This window comes from Urtica dioica, chromosome 7 (genome assembly GCF_054948205.1).
Source record: "Urtica dioica subsp. dioica isolate 48M chromosome 7, U.dioica_male_clone48M_v1_H2, whole genome shotgun sequence".
Taxonomy (NCBI): domain Eukaryota; kingdom Viridiplantae; phylum Streptophyta; class Magnoliopsida; order Rosales; family Urticaceae; genus Urtica; species Urtica dioica.
Window position 1 is genome coordinate 40,408,962 of NC_142762.1, and position 19,953 is coordinate 40,428,914.

The window sequence follows — 19,953 nt, forward strand, 5'->3', positions numbered from 1 at the left end:
TATGTAACCTTGTAAAATATTATGGAAAAAGAAGAAGAAGAATCTATTGTCTGCAGTGTCAATTCTTGGCTGAGAATTGCCTCCGACACAAGCTCACTAAAGAGCTTGAAAAGCTTTACCTCTCATTCCTTCCCAAGAATAACTCTGTATGGTATTAAGGGCAGTATGGGTTCATAAGCGGGTCAAGAGTAAGTGAGAGAGAGCTTCCATGGAATACCCTCGAGCTTCCTTGCTCGAGAGGCCTCGGCGCTCTTTCGCGTTGACTCTATCTCCGTTGGTTCTGGCTCGAAAGAGCGTCTCGTACGACAAGCTCCCCGATGAGCCCCTGAAGCTCTCCATCCTCAAACTCGACGCCTCTTCTTTCGGTATACTCGTCGATCGATCACAAACGACGAGAAATAATAATAATAATTTGTTTATTTATTTATTTATTAATTGTTATTACAGATATCGAAGTCGCGAAATCAGCAAACATCGCAGATCTGAAAATGGCAGTGGAAGAGGTCTTCAGTCACCTTCCTCGAGAGGGTCCGGGGAAAGTCTCGTGGTAATCAATCCTATACCTCATATCCAAAGTCCAAACTTATCGAATGCCTTGTGGTTTAAGAAATTCAGTATTTGGTTAGTGTAGGCCTCACGTTTGGGGACATTTCTGCTTGTGTTACAACGGTCAAAAGCTCGTTGTGGACTCAGAGTACATCAAGGATTTCGGTATCAAGGACGGAGATCAGGTCAGCCACAAAGTTTCATTGTTTATTCATATGAAGGCACTAGAAATATAAACCTTGGGGGTTGTGTTTTGTGGTCTACTCAGCTCCACTTCATGAGACATGTTTCAATCAGCTACAACCTCGTCAAAAAGCGGTCAGGGAAGAGATTCATCGCTGCTCCGAAAAATAAAAACATGTGAGAAAGAAACAGTGTTACGATAAAAACCAGATCATATCTTGAACCTTTTTATTATTATTATTATTATTAACCGGTTTCGGAATTAAAAAACCAGGCGTGCGGACGATGAAGAAGAGCAAAAGAAAAGCGAGAAATCGGAGTGGAAGGTGAGCAATGTGGGGTGTTTTATGGGAGGAAGAGGAGAGAGAGGCTTTGCTATCAATGGCTTCCTGGGAAGCTTCAAGAAGGCTCTACTACGTCGCTGTTTTAACAAATGGCGTCGCCGAAACATCTCTTCCTCGTCCTCTAACTCATATTTGGTCAAGTAATTAACACCAAGTCTACTATATTTCTATTCTCCAAGTCCTTGTGCTATTTTTTCCCCATTACCCATGGATGACAAGGCAGTTGTTTGTTTTTGTACTGTCTAGAAGCATTAAGCTTCTTTTGCGTGTGATCATGCAAACTCTTCACGCTCATAAATAAATTGTTTTCATTTTTTTTTTTTGTAATAAGAAAAAAAAAACTGAGCTTCCGCTTATACTTGCCATTGCGAATATATACGTGGGAATAAAATGAGATCATGCAAACTCGTCATGAATACATTTTTTTCAATTTTTCATTTTTTTTTTTTTTGTAATACGTAAAAAAAAAAAAAATTAAGCGGGAACAAAATGAGATCATCATAATATCCAGTATTTATTTTGAACAAATTTGAACGGTCGATTTTAAATATTTGTTAGCAAATAGTATATGATAAACATAGACCATTAAGGAGAAAGTAATCTTAGCGTAGCGAAGCCACTTGCAAGCCTCAAGGCCGCAGACCTCGAGACCATGGCATGGAGGTTCTCAGCCATTCCCCTAATCACTTAAGATCATTTAGTCACTTATAAAAGCCCAGTCCTTGAAAGTTTGAGGTAAGTTTTCAAAACAAAAACCAAATATTATTACTATCATTAAGAAAAATTATACAAATTAGTCATTTGAAACTAATTAATCAACAAAATAGTTAAAATTCAAATTATAAATAAATAGTCAAAATATAGTTGTCAAAAAAAAAAAGTTTGACAATTATTATAAATAATTTACCACTTTCAAAAAATTAATAATAAGGTCGACTTCTTTTTTCGAAACTTGATTATCGCACATTTTGATTATTTCATTCTTGAGCATCGAAACAGAAAGGGATCGGAAATTTCGGTTCCAATGCTTAGGAAATGGTGTCACGGAAGGGATTACTTCCGATAGCTTCCGTTAATGACTTTGTTGTAATTATGTTTTTATACAAAATATTCTCGAGAAATTTGCGTCAATGTCACAAATTCGTCGAGTTTTTGCATGTGTCACAAAGTTGTCAAAATTACATTTGTGTCACGTATTTACATTCGTGTCACATGTGCAAATTTCAAATTACTCTCTCTCATCATTTAATCTTTTTATTAGTTACTCCATGTCTTCTGAATTTTTACAATACCTCATTAAAAATCACTTCATCTTCCTCTAAAACTTTCTAAAATTGTTGTGTGACTTATTTGCAATTGGATTGCCAATTTGTGACATAAGATGCAAATACCAACATATTCTCAGCCCTTAGATTTTTGTTTTTCTACAACAAATATGAAAAAAAAAAAAAAAAAAAAAGGTGTGAAGTGGGCCCAGAGGAGGGTAAATGTGTGGCAAATGAAGAGATAGGCCTTTTCTCCAAACGAATGAAATCCCCAACACACAAATCAAACCAAACTTCCTTCACAATTTCAGTTCATCATCACTCCGCTCTCCAATCCAATCCAAGAATCTCTTCCAATGGCTTCTGCCATGGCTTGTAGCACGGCGATCATGGCGTCCTCGAAGCCCCTCCTCTCCCTCGCCCCAAAGCCCACAGAGCTCGCACCGAAGCCGAAACCCCTCCGCCCGAAGCCAAACCTCTCCCTCTCCGCCGTGGCCGCCGCCATCACCGCCGCCGCAGCAACGCCGCTTCCGTCGGTGGCAGCGGAGATCGAGAAAGCGGCGCTGTTCGACTTCAACCTGACTCTGCCGATCATGATGGTGCAGTTCCTGGTGCTGATGGTGGCGCTGGACAAGATCTACTTCACGCCGCTGGGGAGCTTCATGGACCAGCGCGACGCGGCCATCAAGGAGAAGCTGGGGAGCGTGCAGGACACGTCCAGCGAGGTGAAGGAGCTGGAGGAGCAGGCGGCGGCGATCATGAGGGCGGCGAAGGCGGAGATCGCGGCGGCGCTGAACGCCATGAAGAAGGAGACTCAGGCGGAGCTGGAGGTCAAGCTCGCCGAGGGGAAGGCCAAGGTCGACGCCGAGCTCAGAGAGGCTCTCGCCAAGCTCGACCAGCAGAAGGCCGATACCATTAAAGCTCTCGATTCGCAGATCGCCGCTCTCTCTCAGGATATTGTTAGCAAGGTCCTTCCTCTTTGATCCTCTTTTCCTTTCCGCTCTCTCTCTCTCACTATATCTCTGTGTATTTATCTCTCTTTCTCTCTCTATACACATAATATTTTTTTGTAATGAAATTGGTGTAAGACTCTTGCTTTGCTTACATGATTGCACGATTTTTATTTTTTCTTCTTCTTGTGTCACTCTTCGAACAAATTGGATTCGGAAATGTAAGTGTCGTTTTTAGGCAATGAAAGAAACGACAGGGATTCGGAGAAGGGTAGTTATTTGAGTTTTTGCTGACTATTGTCCATTCTAATTTCTAAGTTTAATTTATATAAAATTTTAGGGGTGAGACTTTTGCTTTGCTTGGTATTGCACGATTTTTTTTCTTTTTTTCCTGGGTTCGTAGTCTGTTATTCGCCCAACAAATCGGATTCGGAAATGGAATTGTTGTTTTTAGGCAATGAATGAAATGATAAAAACATGAGAGAAACGAAATACACAAAATCGTCTGAAAAGCAACTTGTGGTCTCGAAGAACATGAGAGATGAGAACAGAATGTGTCGTTTTTTTTTTTTTTTTACTTATGAATGGACAACACGAGAAGAAGATGCCGTAACCATGAACGACAATACATCCTTTGCGTACACGAAATATATATAAAGCCAGCCTTTGCTTGATTAACAATTATGGCTATGATTGACTATCCACGTTCTTAAATTGATGGACCTAATAATAAGCTGATCCAATTTTCTTAGTGAATCTAATGTGATAATGGCTATTTCATAGGCATAGAAATATTGTTTGCAATTATTCTTTATGAAAGATTTGACGTACTTTCATTAATTTTTTGTATTATAAAAATATACATCTAATGTTGATTAATTTTAAGAAAAAATTATTAACTTTTCATCAAATTAGAGGCTGCTACTTTTTTTTTCGATCAAACTTAGCGGAAGAAATACTAACGACGCAATTAAAACGTAATATTAAGTATAATTGTCGGCGCAAAAAAAAAAGTATATAAGTATATTTTGAGTACATATATTAACTCAATTAGAATTGTATATTATGATTTGTTCCAACACTATTCATATATTAAAAAATTAAAATTTATAATAAGCTCTAATATTCGGAAAAAAAATAAAATTAGATTATGGTGCACAATGTCGAAATGGTACCAAAAATTTTGTTTCATAAACCATACCAAAATATAATTCGGTACTTTTTCTATTCCGGTTGTCCATATTATCGCCTATTAACACAAGATTTTTTCGGTCATTTTTACTTATTGTCTAATTCCTAAAGCGTCCAGTGGCTAACTAGTCATATGAAACGTTAAAAATTTCTAAATATCCAACGTTTCGTTAATTTTTGGTAAATAGTCACGTAAATCTATTTAAGTAGTGTAAATTTCTGGTAAATATGGGTAAATAACGTTGGTTACGTCATATTTTTGGCTATTTATAAAATATTTATGACTATTTATAAAAAATTTACAAAACGTTGACTAAAATATAAATGCTTATGTTTTTGTGACTTATATCACTAAATATTTGATTCATAAATAACATCATCAATACATAAGCAATTTAGCATATTTAATGACACAGTTGACTATTCTACGGATTCATTACTAATCATTAGATACAAGATTATTCAGCTACAAGTTAGACACCATTGAGAAATTCCAATTTGGGACTTCCCCGTAGATTAATAATGATGGTGCAAAATGGTAATTGTGATGTTGATGTTATTAAAAGATATCCACTTAAGCCTCGAGTCACCATATTATATAACCATATTGAGATATTTAATATAGTCATATCCATCTCTATCCACTCTCTCTCTTGGTAGTTTCTTTGGTTCGTCGTTTTCTTTCAGTTTCTCCTTATAAACACCATTTGTTTGTTCACTCAACTTTGGTTTCTTCGGAATTCCAACTCTATCGAGCTCTTCGCCAATACCTCTGTTTCAGTGAGTACATCTCTCCTTCGATACTCTGTTTTAAGTTATCACGTCACGGTGTTGTTTCTTGAGAAAACTCTCAAGGAAAGCGATATACATTTACACAGAGATTACGGTATATGAGATGGTCAATTACTCTTAAAAGGTGGTGTGATCGAAGAAAATATGACGCTGAATGCGAATTTCAAATCATTTTCTGTAAAGCCTGTAGAGTTCTTTTGATACAGGGAAATGGATATTCGAGTTTAGGTTTAGCAGCGACCAGAACTCTAATTAAGGCTATGAGTTGATTAACGCGGAAAGAAACAAGGGAATTCAAATTAATTGAAAGCATTTGTACGATCACGAATTGTTTTTTTTTTAAATTTAATTGTTGACGGTTCAAATTGAAGTCTTAGAAAATCAATCTTATATAGTTTTTTTTTTTTTTTTTTTTTGCTGTTCTATACTAAATGAAATTTCTTTCGTATAATTCCTGGAAACTATCAAATCTAGGTTTTTGAGCTAAATTAGTTTTGATTTTGCTACATGATATCAGTGAGTCACTCACGAGCTTTGAAGAAATTTGGAAAAGAAAAACAGATTGGCATCGGACATGTTATTAGGGAAGCCATTTTTAGAGTTCAACACATCTTAATGGACGCTTCCAATTGAATATGTACCTTGCGTTGCTGAGTTTTCTTTTTTTCTTTTAAACAGCGTTGCTTCGAGTTTTGATTGTTAATTCTATACATGGCAGTCTGTCTATCTTGGTGATTATCCCGTAATATTCGATTGTTCTTTTTTACGGCTACAGATCAAGGAATGGCGAGCCGAACTGTCGCTGCCCAAGCTGCAGCGGCTTTTGATTTTGAGGTCCTCAGTGACGATTCTGATCAAGTAAGTCCGTGGATTGAGCCAGACAATTTGAAACTTACACAGAGACTCGGGAAGGGGACATTTGGTGATGTTTGGCTAGCAACACATAATCGGTCCACCGAAGATTACGAGGTGTCTCATGAAGTCGCCATCAAAATTTTTCCTCTCGTGAAGGAAGAGCACGTAAATGTTTTATTGGCCAAGCTTGACGGTTTATTTTCGAAATGTCATGGCTTAGAGGGTGTTTGTCCGCTGTATGGGTTTTCGAAAATCAGTGGAAAGGCGAGTCTGGTTTGTTTATATTAATTTGATGTGGAAGTCGGAAAATTCTTGATGTGTGTTGACCTTTTGATTTGCTTGAACTTACAGGTATGCATGGTAATGAAATTTTGTGAGGGGTCGATTGGTGATAAAGTTTCCAGACTTAAAGAAGGGAAACTTGCAGTGCCTGACGTTTTGAGGTGATGTGATTCTATGTCAGACTTTGACCAGACTCATTTTTCTCTCTGTTCGTGCAAGTTTCAAAGTCTCATTATGTTCTTGGAGTTACAGGTACGGCATCGAGTTGGCTCGAGGAATTTTGGAGCTGCACTCAAGAGGGATCTTAGTTCTAAACCTTAAACCGTCCAACGTTCTTCTCGATGAGAATAGTAAAGCAATTCTCGGCGACTTTGGGATTCCTCGTCTACTTCATGGTAGTCCTCGCGCGAGCTCAGACGTGTCCCTTCGGTTCGGAACTCCAAACTACATGGCTCCAGAACAATGGCAGCCCGAGATCAGAGGCCCAATATCCTTTGAGACTGATTCCTGGGGATTTGGATGCACTGTGGTGGAAATGCTGACCGGTGTTCGACCTTGGCGTGGGAAATCCGTGGATGAAATATACAACTTGGTTGTCAGAAAGCACGAGAAACCTCAGATGCCTTTTGGCCTTCCCTCTTCGGTTGAGAATGTCCTTCTAGGCTGCTTCGAGTATGACTTTAGAAATCGTCCTCTCATCTCTGACATATTAATGGTTTTCCAAAGGTATATCTTTTTTTTTTTTTTTTTAAGAATTGGATCTCTGATGCTTAATAAACCAGGAATGTGTTTGATAAGAACAAAGAACCCTATTGCACAGATGAACAAAGAAGTCGAGAGACCTGTGGCTCTCCTAGACTTCTTTTCAAAAGAATATTTCTGAAAATAATACGATCCCCTGATATCACTCTGACCGCAATATAAAGCATTACCTCACATATTTCTCTCTCAGAACTAACTAGAAGTTCCTCAGGAAGTCTTTTGATTCGGCCCCTATCCATATCAATTTCTTGATTTCTTTTCTAGATACGAACTTCATTTCTGATGTTTGCTTGCTTTTACAGCTCGCAGAATTCAGTATTCAGCGATGGAGGCTTGGTAAGCCTCAGAAGCGGAAAAACCAAAGAAGCACCGAGAAGCAACCTTGGGTACACCGAGTGGTTACTCCGGAAAGACCATCTGCAAGTTGGCGACACCGTGCGTTCCAGAAAGCCACGGAACTCTTGCAGAGCGGAGAACATGGACGTCCCCGAAGGAACGGTGGTGGGGCTCGAGCACGACACGGATCGCGATCGTTTCGTCTTGGTCAGAGTCCACGGAATCCACGACCCGATGAGAATCCGCGCCTCGACGCTCGAGCGCGTAACGTTCGGCCTGGCCGCGGGCGATTGGCTTCGCTCGAAGGAAGAGCAGCAGAAGAATAAGAAGCGATCCCCGGTCGGCGTTCTTCATTCGATCGGGCGGGACGGTGTGGCATCGGTCGGGTTCATAGGGACGGAGACTCTCTGGGAAGGGCCGTCCTCCGAGTTCGAGATGGCCGAGCCTTACTGCCCGGGACAGTTCGTGAGGCTGAGATCCAAAGTCCTCGGACCCCGATTCGGCTGGCCTCGAAAGGGCGGTGGAGATTGGGCGACCGGGCGGGTTCTGTGGGTCCTACCGAACGGATGCCTCGTGGTCAAGTTTCCCGGGATGTTGAGTCTCGAGGGTAACAAGGACGAGTTCTTGGCCGATCCGGCCGAAGTGGAGCTAGTTAGCTTCGAGACTTGCTCGGGGATGGTGAAGAAGTACCAGCACCTTGAGGATTTCCACTGGGCCGTGAGGCCTCTTCTGATTGCGTTGGGACTGGTCACCGTGATGAGGACGGGAATCTTTGTTGGTGGAAAAATGGGAAGAAGGTCACGAGGCAGTGACGAAGAGCTCGAAAGCCGTGGCAAAACGGGTGCCATTTCTGTCTGGCGTTCACACGTCGCAAAACTCTTCTGAGAAGCCGTTTCGATTATCAAGTGAAAATTGAATCTGCATTATTTATAGCTAGTTACCCGCCCAAACATTCTAACGGTTAATTTGCGAAAACTGTACATAGTTGTAGCGTGTTCTATCACTTTATTTATTTGCAAGAATAAATATGTTTATATTCATCACTTTTACAGTTCAAGAGCAGTTTGACCTCTTTCCAATTGAATCTTGCCCACAAAATAATAGCAGAAATCAGATGAACTGGGAGAGGAGAAATAAGTAAATAGATTTTCTTCTTGGTTCTCTCCTAAACCAGTATATAGACACAATAATGTGACGTGACATAGATTACACATCCTCATTTGTACGAATTATAACAATGCTACTCTTTATTCTTACATACTAACTTTGAATGTAAGGATAAAAAAACGATCAATAAATATCACATATCTAAGCATAAATACAAGATCTAAGCCCTGACAGGTTCACGATTAGCTCCAAGCGATGCAATCCCAGCGTCCTTGAGAAGCTGCTCGGTCATCGCAGAGAGCCTAACCACTTCTGTCTTGACCACCTCGAAAGATTCCTTGTTTTCGTCGAACAAGTCGTTCCAGAAATCCGATTTCTCTCTGAAATCACCCTCGATATCGGTGCTCGAGGCAGCTCCAATCAGTAGCTCCCGACTCATCTCCGACAGTTTCTGCAGAGCGTTCATCGCCGCTTCAGCTTCCAACTGAGCCGCCTCGATCTGAAGCTTCTCTATTGCCAAGTCGCCGACGGTTCTCTCGCCCATTCTCTCTTGAGCCAACGCATAGAGCTTTCTCAGATCGGCGGCGTCTTGTTCCACCTCGTCCTTCATCTTCTTGAGCTCTCTCTCCTTCTCGTCCGATCTCTCGAGAATCAGTTTCAGCTCTTCGTCTTTGACAGCGAGAGACCTCTGCGCTATGAGAACATCCATTTCCTTCGTTCTCAACCTCTCCTTGGTCATTTCGAGCTCGGTTTCTAATTGCCTTTTCTTCAACGTGATTTCTTCTGATGGCTCTCTGAATGGTTTCTGCAACGACTCGCGGCCAGCGTTATCAAACATGTAGTCTTCTTCCTTGATCGTTACGACCAGTTTGTTCGTGAGCTCGACGATCCTTTCGACCACGTTTTCGGCTTCGAAAGCTTTCTGCTTTGTGCTGTCCAGTTCATTTTGAACTACACCGAGTTGCTCATCTTTCTCCGTCAACAATCCGGTAGCTTGAATCAGCTGAATGTCTTTACTGTTCAAGAGCATCCTCAGCTCAGAGATTTCGTTGCTCAATACGTCAAGCTTCTTCTTCGCATCAACAATTTCCGAATTTTTCTCCTCCAAGACGCGCTCAAGCGAAGCCTGAGCGGATTTCAAATTCTGAATCTCCAGCTTAGCCTCCACGAGCTCGGACTCCTTCACCCGAAGGAGGCTCTGCGTTTTTTCGAATTCGGAGCTTTTCTGATCGAGCTGCCTCTTGAAAGAAGACACCTCGTACACAGCTTTCTGCAGCGAAGATCTCTCTTTCCTCAACTGGGTATCCAAATCACTCACCGATCTTCTCTCCTTCAACAAATCACCCTCGAGTTTATCGTTCCGAGCCTCGGCCAGCCTGAGCTTCGCTCGTTCGCTCTCTATCTCTTTATGGGCATCTTCCAAACTCACCATGTAAGACATTACGTTCTTCTTCTGCTCTTCAAGCTCCGCCAGCCGATTTCCAACGACCCGCTCTTGTTCTTCCATCTTCTGCCTCGAGAGCGCCAGAGACTTCTGAGAAGAAACCAGCTCGGACCGAGCATCGCCGAGAAGCCTATTCACCCTCTGAAAATCCTCCATTGTCGCATTAGCGTGTTTACCAACTTCCTCCGCGAGCTTCTTCATCTCTTCCCGAACTTGCAACCAATCTAACGTCTGCTTCTCCAACTCCGACTCCGCAGCCTTAAGCTTCGCTTCTTCAACTCCCCTCAGCGCCAGCTCAGCTTCCAGCTCCTCCTCTTTCTCCCCGATGCTCTTTCGGAGGGCTTGGATTTCGGTCTCTTGTCCCTTCACCACTTCATTCGCTTGATTCAGAAGCCGAGCCTTGGACTTGAGCTTGGAGTCGATTCGCTCGGCCTCTTCGGATTTCTTCAGCAACTCGCCGCTCACTCTCTCGATCTCATCCTCTTTCAGAGCGAGCGCGGACTGAGCGGTGCCGACATTCTCGTCCATCTCCCCGATCCGAGCCTTCAAGCCCCCGATCTCCCGAGCCCGGGAATCCAGATCGAGATTCGCCAGCTTCAATTCCTCCTCAATTTTCCGGTACTTCTGACGGGCGTCGGAGACTTCTCTCTCGCGTCGCTCCAGCTCCGTCCTCGCGCGTCTCAGCTCTCCGTTCTCGAGAACCACCGTCTTCTCGGCGGCCTGAAATTCCTCTTCCTTCTTCCTCAGAGCATCCAGAGCGGCCATCAGATCGGCCTCCAAGGTCTCGAGGTTGAGACCCAGCTGAACATCTCGAGAGAGACGCGAGTCTTGGCTCATGTGCTCTTCCAGCTTCTGTGTCTGGGCGAAAAGCCTCTCGAGAAGAATCCTCGCGGGCTCGGAAGATTCGTTGCTTCCGATGCTTGGCTTCCGGTTATCCAACACTGCTTTAGTGACCTTCAAACAAGGGTCTCTTCCTCTTCTTCTTCTCGGGCTCGAACCAAAACTTAGCTTGTTAGGCTTTCCATTTATCCTCGCAGAACTCAACTGCAAATTTGAAAAAGAAAAAAAAAAAAAAAAAAAGCTGCATTCGTTTAACTAGTAATCACTTCTTGTTAATGCACGTGAAGACCTAAGCGTATGTACCCAATCATAAATCTCAGCTTCGCAATCATAAATCAGTATTCAAAGCACGAAATATCCTAATTAAGCTAGACATTTTATAAACAAAACCCTATATTTTGCTTTTTCACTGAAGAAATTAAAAATTCTTTCTTCAGCAAGGATCCGAAGAAATCCCAACAGTACGGATCATAAAAGGAACCGAAAATAGAGAACTCTCAAGAGTTTATTTTTTTCCCATAAATTACGAAACCGAAACACGTATATACTTTCAGACAAACATGTGTATACAGATCATGCGTAGAATTAAAAAAATAAAAATAAAAAAGACAACCTTGGAGTCGCGTAAAGGAGAGGCAGTACGAACATCGGAAGGTGCGGAAGAGAACGCCATTGAATTTGGAAACGTCAGAAGAAAAAGTTGAATCAAGGCCTCTAGATACAGCAGCGATGTATATATATTATTTATGTGTGTGTATAACATACGTTAGAGAGAAAGGGAAGTAGAAGAGGCCAAATTGGGAATGGGAAAAAAGAGATTTTATTAATGGAGGGAAAATACGGACCAATGAGAGAACCGTTCGGCTTACGTTAGCATAACACCATACATGTGGCTCTCTTTTCATTACCCCCTCGCCACTCGCCTCTATTATGCGCGCCCCTTGCTATCTTGCGCCGTTTCGTTTGGATCTTTATTTGGGAAAAAATATCTATGCCACGAGCGTTTAGTCGATTGATATATACATTTCATGCCCTTAGTTTTAGTCAAAGTCGAGTTTTCTTAACTCACCTTGTTGCGGGTTATTTGATAGAAAATATAATTCATATTTTAAAATGTATAACATTTATAAAGATTATTCAAATTAGTTTTAGAAGAATTTGTTGAGATTGCATGATGTAGTCGGAGTAATGGGATTTTTTATTGAAGATTTTGGATATATTCTACTCAACATTGGATAGATATTTTCCTTAGCTTTTCGGCGCATATTTATTTGCGAAAATCAGACATCGGATCTAAGAGTTATGGTCGTGGAAGCTGTTACTTGCGCTGTGGAAATTGTACGATGCGACATGAAAGAAAGAGGCGCTGCGCGGATTGCCTCTAGAACAACGAACGAACGAAAGAAGAAAAGAGTTGCACGCCGCGCAACATGCACAACATTCTTCCCGAGCAATATGCGCGTTCGAGGGAACGCGCCGCGCAAGGGACACTGACAGCAATTCAATTTTCGCGTTTCTAAAGGATTTTAAGCCATTAGATCAAATCTAAAGACCTAGAAGGCTCCGAAAATAACTCTAAACACCCTATATATATTAGACTCCTCATAATCAATTTATAGGTTTTATTTTAGAGTTTTAATAGTTGTTTGACTTATTGGGAGAGAAGAGGAAATCGGAGAAGAAGACATCGCTCGTCGACAATTAACAACCACGATCCAACGTTTTTCTTTCTTAACTCTATCCTTGGAACATTCGTTTATTTTTTTTTTTTTTTTTTTGATATGGTTTTTATGGTTTGTTTTAGTTTATTTTGTGTTTCTGTTCTTGTCGACGCCAAGAACTAAACCCCCTTAAAGGTGATGGCTTAACTTTTCTCAATTATGGTTGTGGATTCATAATTATTTAATTGAAGTGTTTTTCTGTTCATACTCTCTATCTCTTGAATTGATTATGTGCTTAATGTTTGTGTGAGATTCATGATCTCATTCATGTTTTCTATGATTATTTAGTTGCTCGAGAGAGAATTAATAATCGTGCATAAAAATTATTTCACCGTAGTACATTCATATGGTAGAGATAGCTAGGCTGCTATGAAACCATGTTAAAGCTCTTGTTTGTAATGTTGTCGTATTTTTAGGGTTTGAGATCGAAGGATAAAAATTCGGTATTGATATAGGTTGTTAGATGGTCGAGAGAGATTTATCGATAATATTACGTGAGTGTGATTAGGGAAGAGAGAGAACCGAAAAATTGTGCGTATTTCTAAGAATCCCAACCATATGAGAGTTTAGCGAAGCCGTTGCCCTCGCATTCCTCATATCCGTTCACCTATCGTTTATTTTGTGTTCTATTTTATTTTATGTATTTTAGTTAATAATCATCTTTGTTATTCTTGAGTTCAATTCGTTGCTGGGTTTAGTTTCGGTTAAGTAAAGTCTTCGTGGGATCGACTCGTACTTACGCTTATATTACTTAAATAACTACGTGCACTTGCATACGAAAATATCGCAACACTTTTAATTGTAATGTTATTTTATTAGAGATATTAGGATACATGCAATATAATTTTATAAGCAGACAAAACATTTTATTTCATGGGGAGGAACTATAAATTAAAAATTATCTCATACTCTTAAATATTTTACAAACATAATATAATCTTATAAACTATCTAGATGTGATATTATTTTACATATTTGATAATTTACTGACTCATACATAAGAAACTATATGAAATAAGTCCACATGTTTATAACATAAAGAAAGAAAATCATATTAAGTAAATAGGGTTAAGATTTATGTAGGCCTCACCAGGATACTATTATAGCCACTGCCGGCCTTGGGGTAAGGCGGACTAGGCTCAGACTTAGGGCCCCATATGTGGATGGGCTCCAAAATTTTTACACTTTTTATCTATTTTTAAGAAAATTTATATTTTTGACCCTACAAACTTTTGACCAATTTTCTAAAAAAAATACATTTTTTACCTTGAAAATTTAAATTTTTATGAGTATTATAGGGCCCCAAAATATTGAATCGCCTAGAGCCCCCGGTGAGTTTGGGTCAGCCCTGATTATAGCTATAATATTTTTTCACCTCCAATTAGCTATACATGATATATTTGATTTAGTATAATTTTTTTCTAATTAAAAAATAAAATAAAAATCTCTTGCGGTTACTGTAGAGTCTACAATATATCGGGGTTTCCTTTTAGTATATATCATATCAACTCATATTTTCGATTATCTATTTTTTTAGAATATTATTCCTCATATTTTATAAATGTTGAAAATGCACCCTTTACTACGTATTTTAATTTATTTTAAGTATATTCAAATGTACATAATAAAAATATATAATATCATATAGGGTTACATTAGGAATAAGGACCTAAACTGACCAAGGATCATGTAAATTACGATGGTAAGATTTATTTTTTAGTTTGGAATACAAACAAGCGAACATCAATAAAAACAAATGATGACTAAACAATTGTGATATTATATTTGTTCTTTTGCCAAATTTGATAAATTAGGATGCAAATTAATTATATTTTTTAGGATTTTTTTAAATTTAATAAACATAAAGGATACGTCAAACTCAATTTTATTTTTCGTGGGGGAAAATATATATATTTTGCATTAGGTCAAGTTAGCCAACTGTCCACGTAGGCACGAATTCTATAGGCCAAGTGATACATTAGAGGTCCTAATTACAGAGAGTAAAATTAGATAGGTACGTTTCTTCGTCTGAAATAAATAGAGCTTCATTCAATACAATACATTTGACAATTTGCCATGCACACGATAAAGTATAGAGATATTATGAAACAAAATCGCTTCACAAAAAAAGACAAGCTAAGACTCTCAAAGTCTGGTATAAATTTGTTCGCATCCAAATGGTGTGTCGTTTAGTAAGTGCAAATTGGAAGCTTTGATTATATATCTGAGAGGTCTTTTTCGCTGCATAATGACGACCGAACTCTACACTGTTATGAACCAGGTTTTCTTTCTTTTGTGAGCCCCAAATTGACGAGTATGACCGATTAGAGAGGGTATTGGAAAAACTTTCAAAACACTCGTGTAGTTTCACGTGTTCACATTTAATAAACGTCGTCGAAGAAAGTTTCTGGTCGACACAAACACAATTATTATGGGTCATCGTTAAGGAGGGATTTTGTTACTTTCTTCTGTGGTTCAATGCGTGACACGTTTCATGTGATTTTGGTTTTTTTTTCTTCAAAAAATTAGGTCATTAGCCAATTAAAACGTTTGAGATTGTTATATAGCCAACGTTTCGTAAATCATAAGTAAATAGCCACAAACATGACGTGGTATTCCTGATTTACCATTTCATTGAAATAAAATGGTGGGGGTATTTACATCAATTTACACGAGTAAATACATGGACGTCGTTATTTATTTAAGATTTACGAAACATTGTCTATATACCAATGTGAAAATGTAAATATGGATGTATATCGAATGAACCCTTTTTTATTTATTTAAGAAAATAGCTTAGAGCCATGTATGAGTATAACATCAGCAAATAGGGTTTTGGACCTTTTTGATCTAAAGAACAATAAAAACCTAGAATGAAAAAGATCTACAGTCAATAATTACGCCAATGACAAATATTAGTCCAATTCGTGCACAAAATGCACAATAAGAATAGATCATAAATATCAAGCTCTTTCATATAACTCTTTATGAATGATAGAGAGATCCAACCAACCACGATCTATCGACCAGGATGAGGACAGATCTTCAGAGTTTCCCGAACGAAGGTGGAAACGTTAAAGAGCGATGTTGGAGGGAGAAGAAAAGATGTTTGACATCTGTGGAGGTGGAAACGTCGATCAGCTTTGTGTGACGGCAGAATGTCGCTACGGGGAAGGCGATGACGCCCCTAGACAACGGCGCCGACCGCAAAGAACACTATAACCCAAAAATTTAAGTTGGAGTCACTCTAACACTTAGTACTAGTAATAGTTCATCTGCTGTTTGCTTCCGACAACGGAAAGACTTAAAGGCACGCAAAAATTCGAGCACATGTAAGGCTCTTTCAAAATATACATAATAGTGGATGGAAAGACTCATTCAACCGCAGTTCGATGACCATGAAAAAGATTAATCTTTTCCATGTATAGGAAAAAACTTAACAGAAACCCGAACATGAGATATTAGACGATGGTTGATCCATCTCCAATTCAAACCAAATCATCCAACAAGAGATAACAAAACAAAAGGTACACAAACATAAACACCATAACAAAGAAAATTATAAAGACTAAATCAAGACCAATGAACCACTCTCGACACCAAGAGGTGCAGACAAAAGGCACAAGTGTCTTCCCGTTGACAATCCCCAATGAAGCCTGATACTACCACTAAAAACTCCTCGTAGTCTCCCGGATCTACTGTACACATCATCCCGCAACCCGACGTTTCCCTCGTCGCCAAGCGTAGTCGGCCTCCGAGACCACGCATATACAACATAGCAACCCAAATATCCAAGCTCGCATGAGAAGAGATTACCATCGAGTTAAAGTAGAGAAACGAGATCGACGAGGACGCCAGATAAGGTGCCTTCTGGAGTCAAATCTCCCAACAGCCAGAGATCAACTCGAAGCTCGCATCCTGAGACAAGAGGCAGAGCAGATGCTGCAGTGTTGTGAAGTGCCACCTCGACTAGAAGATTGATGGGACTTCACAAGCACGAAGATGAGACAAAGCCGCCAAAGAAAGGCCTTGAAATTGATTGAAATCTACAATGAACTGACTTTTATTTGAATATGAAAATAGATAGATATATATATATATATATATATATATATATATATATATATCAACCAAACAAAAATGAGAAAAAAGGCTCTCCTCAGGTCAAAGCACACCACGGAGGCGGCGTCCGAGTTCTAGAGGGGCGGCAATGGCTGCTAGAAAAACCTAGGGTTTCTTAGAGGTTTTCTCTTTTAGGAGAAAGAGATAATTTCTAATTATCGTTAGCTTTAAGGTGTGAATCGAAATAAGAAATTAAAATGACAACATAAAAATTATGCCACCGGGTGCAAAATCGTAACAGAATAACAGCAAATTTTTGTTTGAGTAATGTTCACGGAATACACTTTTGGGTTAGAATGTTTTGAGATTCTCTTAAAACATATCCGACCCAAAACTTTAAAATGCAGTTTTTTTTATATTTCAAAATACCATAGTGTTTGATCTCAAATTTACTATCTATTTGTAACACACACACAAAAAAAACATATTCTACATTTTTTATTTTAATATTTTTTTTATTAAATTTCTTTTTATTACATTATAGTTCATGTATATATGTTTAACTTATATCTTTTGAATCATATGGTGTTATATAATTTTTTTTTACATCTTCCATAAATTTAAAATAATTATGTTGCTATAAAATAATATGAAGTAATCATCGTGGCATTTAATAAATGTATTCTTACAGACAAATTAGTAAGTAATTTTGAAATATAACGCAATTATTATCATAAAGTTCAACTTAGTTATTTGCAACAATATTAGTCTTTATTTATTTTACAACAAAAAAAAAATTAAATAAATAACTCTATCAACTACAAAACTGAGCTCTACTATTGGTAACAAACATTGGCAACTGTTATATGGACTTTTTTTTCAACGAAAGCAACAACCCAAATAAAAAAGTACAACAATGTCGAGGGACTCGGGCCAAAGGCAAGTAAAGATTCCAGGCCAAATTCCATTATCCCATTCCCATGCCTAACCAATATCCAAAGAGAAAAAGATGGTCCAACCACATATATATGGCCTGATATTTGGTCATGTTCGACCAAATGTGACTTCCTAGGCCTATCTCGTCCCATGAGCTACCAAATCTCACTATATCTACCAAGCCATTCAGGGGCCAATGGTTAGACTATTTGAACCATAAACTCTCTTTGTCTCTCTCTCTCTCTCTCATCGCTTTAAGTATCTACAAATTATAGACGATCTAGACCTCTGCGTCACTTAGCGCAAATCACTTATGTTAAGCGTCAGACTGTGCGTCGAGAAAAATCCATCCACACGTCCAGGGACGAAACCAGGAATCTAGACTAAGGGGGCTAATTTGCAACAAAACATTCAGGGGACTGATTTGTAAATTTTGAGGATAAAAAATGTAAAAATAAAATAAAAAATGAGCAAAAAATACGAAAAAATAAAAAATAATTGAGGGGGGCTATAGTCCCCTCTTACTCCCATGTGGCTTCGTGCCTGCACACGCCCGTAGTTCATTTTCCTAGAATTATAATTGAAGAAGAACCATGAACTTTTTTTATGGCGAATAAGAGTGACAAGTCCGGATATCTCTCTTTTGGTAGTCCCAGCGGCATTTTGGACCCGATCTTCAAACACTCTATGTATTATCGAGTGTCTTTGACGAAAAGACATAGATCAACATAGGCCCCAGAGTGGTGTTTATAATCTTTTAGAAACACAACAATTGATTGAAATAACTAACATACAAATTGTTTTATTTTATTTTAAAATTTAATTAATCAATTAATTTAAATTATAATTGATACAAGCTAATTTTGTATAAGAAAACAAGATTATTCACAAAAATATTAAAACCAGTAAAAATAAGTTAACCACGGCTTTTTTTTTTTTTTTTTTCCGATTAGTTAACTGTTAACCAAAAAATTCCAACCAGCGGCTTGGTGGACAGGTAGCATATACCAATGGAGATATATGGAGGGCCACAAATTTAATATCAATATTATAATACAAAAATTAGATATATTAACTGTTAATTCATTATGATTTATTTATTTTTAGATAACGATAAATGTTTCTCACTATATGATATATTCAAAAGAATATTTTGATCGATTATTTAAGAGGCAAATTAAATCAATTATGCAGTTCAAGATTAAAAAAATGCGGGCTGTTTGGTTAACTTTTCCAAAACCGTTTTCTGTTTTCTGATTCTAAATTCTAGAAAACAGTTTTAGAAAATCTGTTTGGTTATAAATTCAGAAAACAGATTTAGAATCATGTTTCTGTTTTCTTTGAAATTTGTTTAGAAAACAATGAAAAGTTGTTTTCTATTTTATCTCTATACAATTGAATGGAAAACATAACCAAACAACATTTAAAATATTCTGAAACGTAATTCTAAATCTGTTTTTTAAATTTAAAAATTAGAATCAGAAAACAGAATTTAAAAACAGAAAACGAGTTTAGAAAACTAAACCAAACGGCCCCGTAATATATCTCATTTCATTTATTACTAATCTACTAGTTAAGTGAGACGTGACAATAATCACTATGAGGGATAAGGATCATTATATATATCTTGATGTCTTATATTGGTACGAGGTCACACCTAATTAAATATTCCAAAGAACAAAATATCATGTACGTCCTCAAAATCTCCACCATATAAATCTTTCTTTCTAAAACAATCTTATGACTGCACGTTTGTGATGTTGGGTATTTGTTGGTTCCGTCTTAACTACGAGAGATTTCCATAGTCATCGAATCTTCTGTACTTATTTACATCAAAGAATCAAATCCGTGATACTGTTTATCAATCGCAGACACTGAAAAGTTATCTCACTTTGCCGATGATTTATCAAAATTATATACAATAGTCTTTGCAAGTTTAAATTGCACCAAAATTGTTTAATGACGATATATAACTAAAATATTCCGGTCCATGATATCAAAAATCTTCTCATAAAATTACAGTCAAAGTCAAGATTCGAAAAATGCTGGTTGTCAATCTTAGTGTTCGATTTTGATATATGTTAATACGTATTTTATTTTTGTAAGACCTAACCTTTAAGTTTCGCTAAGGCCCCAATAAAAGTTAGGCCAGTCATGGCGTTAGTGATCTGTGATCCTACAAAATTATTTTCTAGCCAAACTACATATATAACAAAAGTACTATAAAAAACTAGCTTATAAAAACTGTCAAATTTGTTGCCAAGCTAACATACATTGAATTTTTTTAAGGTTCATTAGAAAAATAGCTAATTTAAACGTTTGATATTGCTAAATAGC

At 38.2% G+C, this 19,953-nt stretch overlaps 4 protein-coding genes across 5 annotated transcripts; 3 read left to right on the top strand and 1 right to left on the bottom strand.

Annotated features, from left to right (window-relative positions):
• Positions 1-82: 82 nt before the first annotated feature.
• LOC149391580 (uncharacterized) lies at positions 83-1,479 on the top strand. The gene is made up of 5 exons (XM_089620155.1): positions 83-365; positions 448-547; positions 632-731; positions 815-906; positions 1,004-1,479. The coding sequence occupies exons 1-5, from the start codon at positions 209-211 to the stop codon at positions 1,215-1,217; spliced, it is 663 nt and encodes a 220-aa protein (XP_089476281.1). The 5' UTR covers positions 83-208; the 3' UTR covers positions 1,218-1,479.
• Positions 1,480-2,556: 1,077 nt separating this feature from the next.
• Positions 2,557-3,468, top strand: PDE334 (ATPase, F0 complex, subunit B/B', bacterial/chloroplast). Its single transcript, XM_089620639.1, has one exon. The coding sequence runs from the start codon at positions 2,695-2,697 to the stop codon at positions 3,319-3,321; it is 627 nt and encodes a 208-aa protein (XP_089476765.1). The 5' UTR covers positions 2,557-2,694; the 3' UTR covers positions 3,322-3,468.
• A 1,630-nt stretch (positions 3,469-5,098) lies between these two features.
• LOC149391582 (Protein kinase superfamily protein) lies at positions 5,099-8,549 on the top strand. 2 transcript variants are annotated; one of them, XM_089618730.1, is made up of 5 exons: positions 5,099-5,259; positions 6,047-6,390; positions 6,478-6,569; positions 6,661-7,134; positions 7,473-8,549. In XM_089618730.1, the coding sequence occupies exons 2-5, from the start codon at positions 6,055-6,057 to the stop codon at positions 8,389-8,391; spliced, it is 1,821 nt and encodes a 606-aa protein (XP_089474856.1). In that variant the 5' UTR covers positions 5,099-5,259; positions 6,047-6,054; the 3' UTR covers positions 8,392-8,549. The 2 variants fall into 2 exon arrangements, with proteins under 2 accessions (XP_089474856.1, XP_089474857.1); XM_089618731.1 differs by lacking the exon at positions 5,099-5,259 and adding an exon at positions 5,891-5,908.
• Positions 8,550-8,684: 135 nt separating this feature from the next.
• Positions 8,685-11,699, bottom strand: LOC149391583 (Myosin heavy chain-related protein). Its single transcript, XM_089618729.1, has 2 exons — positions 11,511-11,699; positions 8,685-11,101 (listed from the first exon to the last, which is right to left on the bottom strand). The coding sequence occupies exons 1-2, from the start codon at positions 11,658-11,660 to the stop codon at positions 8,834-8,836; spliced, it is 2,418 nt and encodes an 805-aa protein (XP_089474855.1). The 5' UTR covers positions 11,661-11,699; the 3' UTR covers positions 8,685-8,833.
• Positions 11,700-19,953: the final 8,254 nt, after the last annotated feature.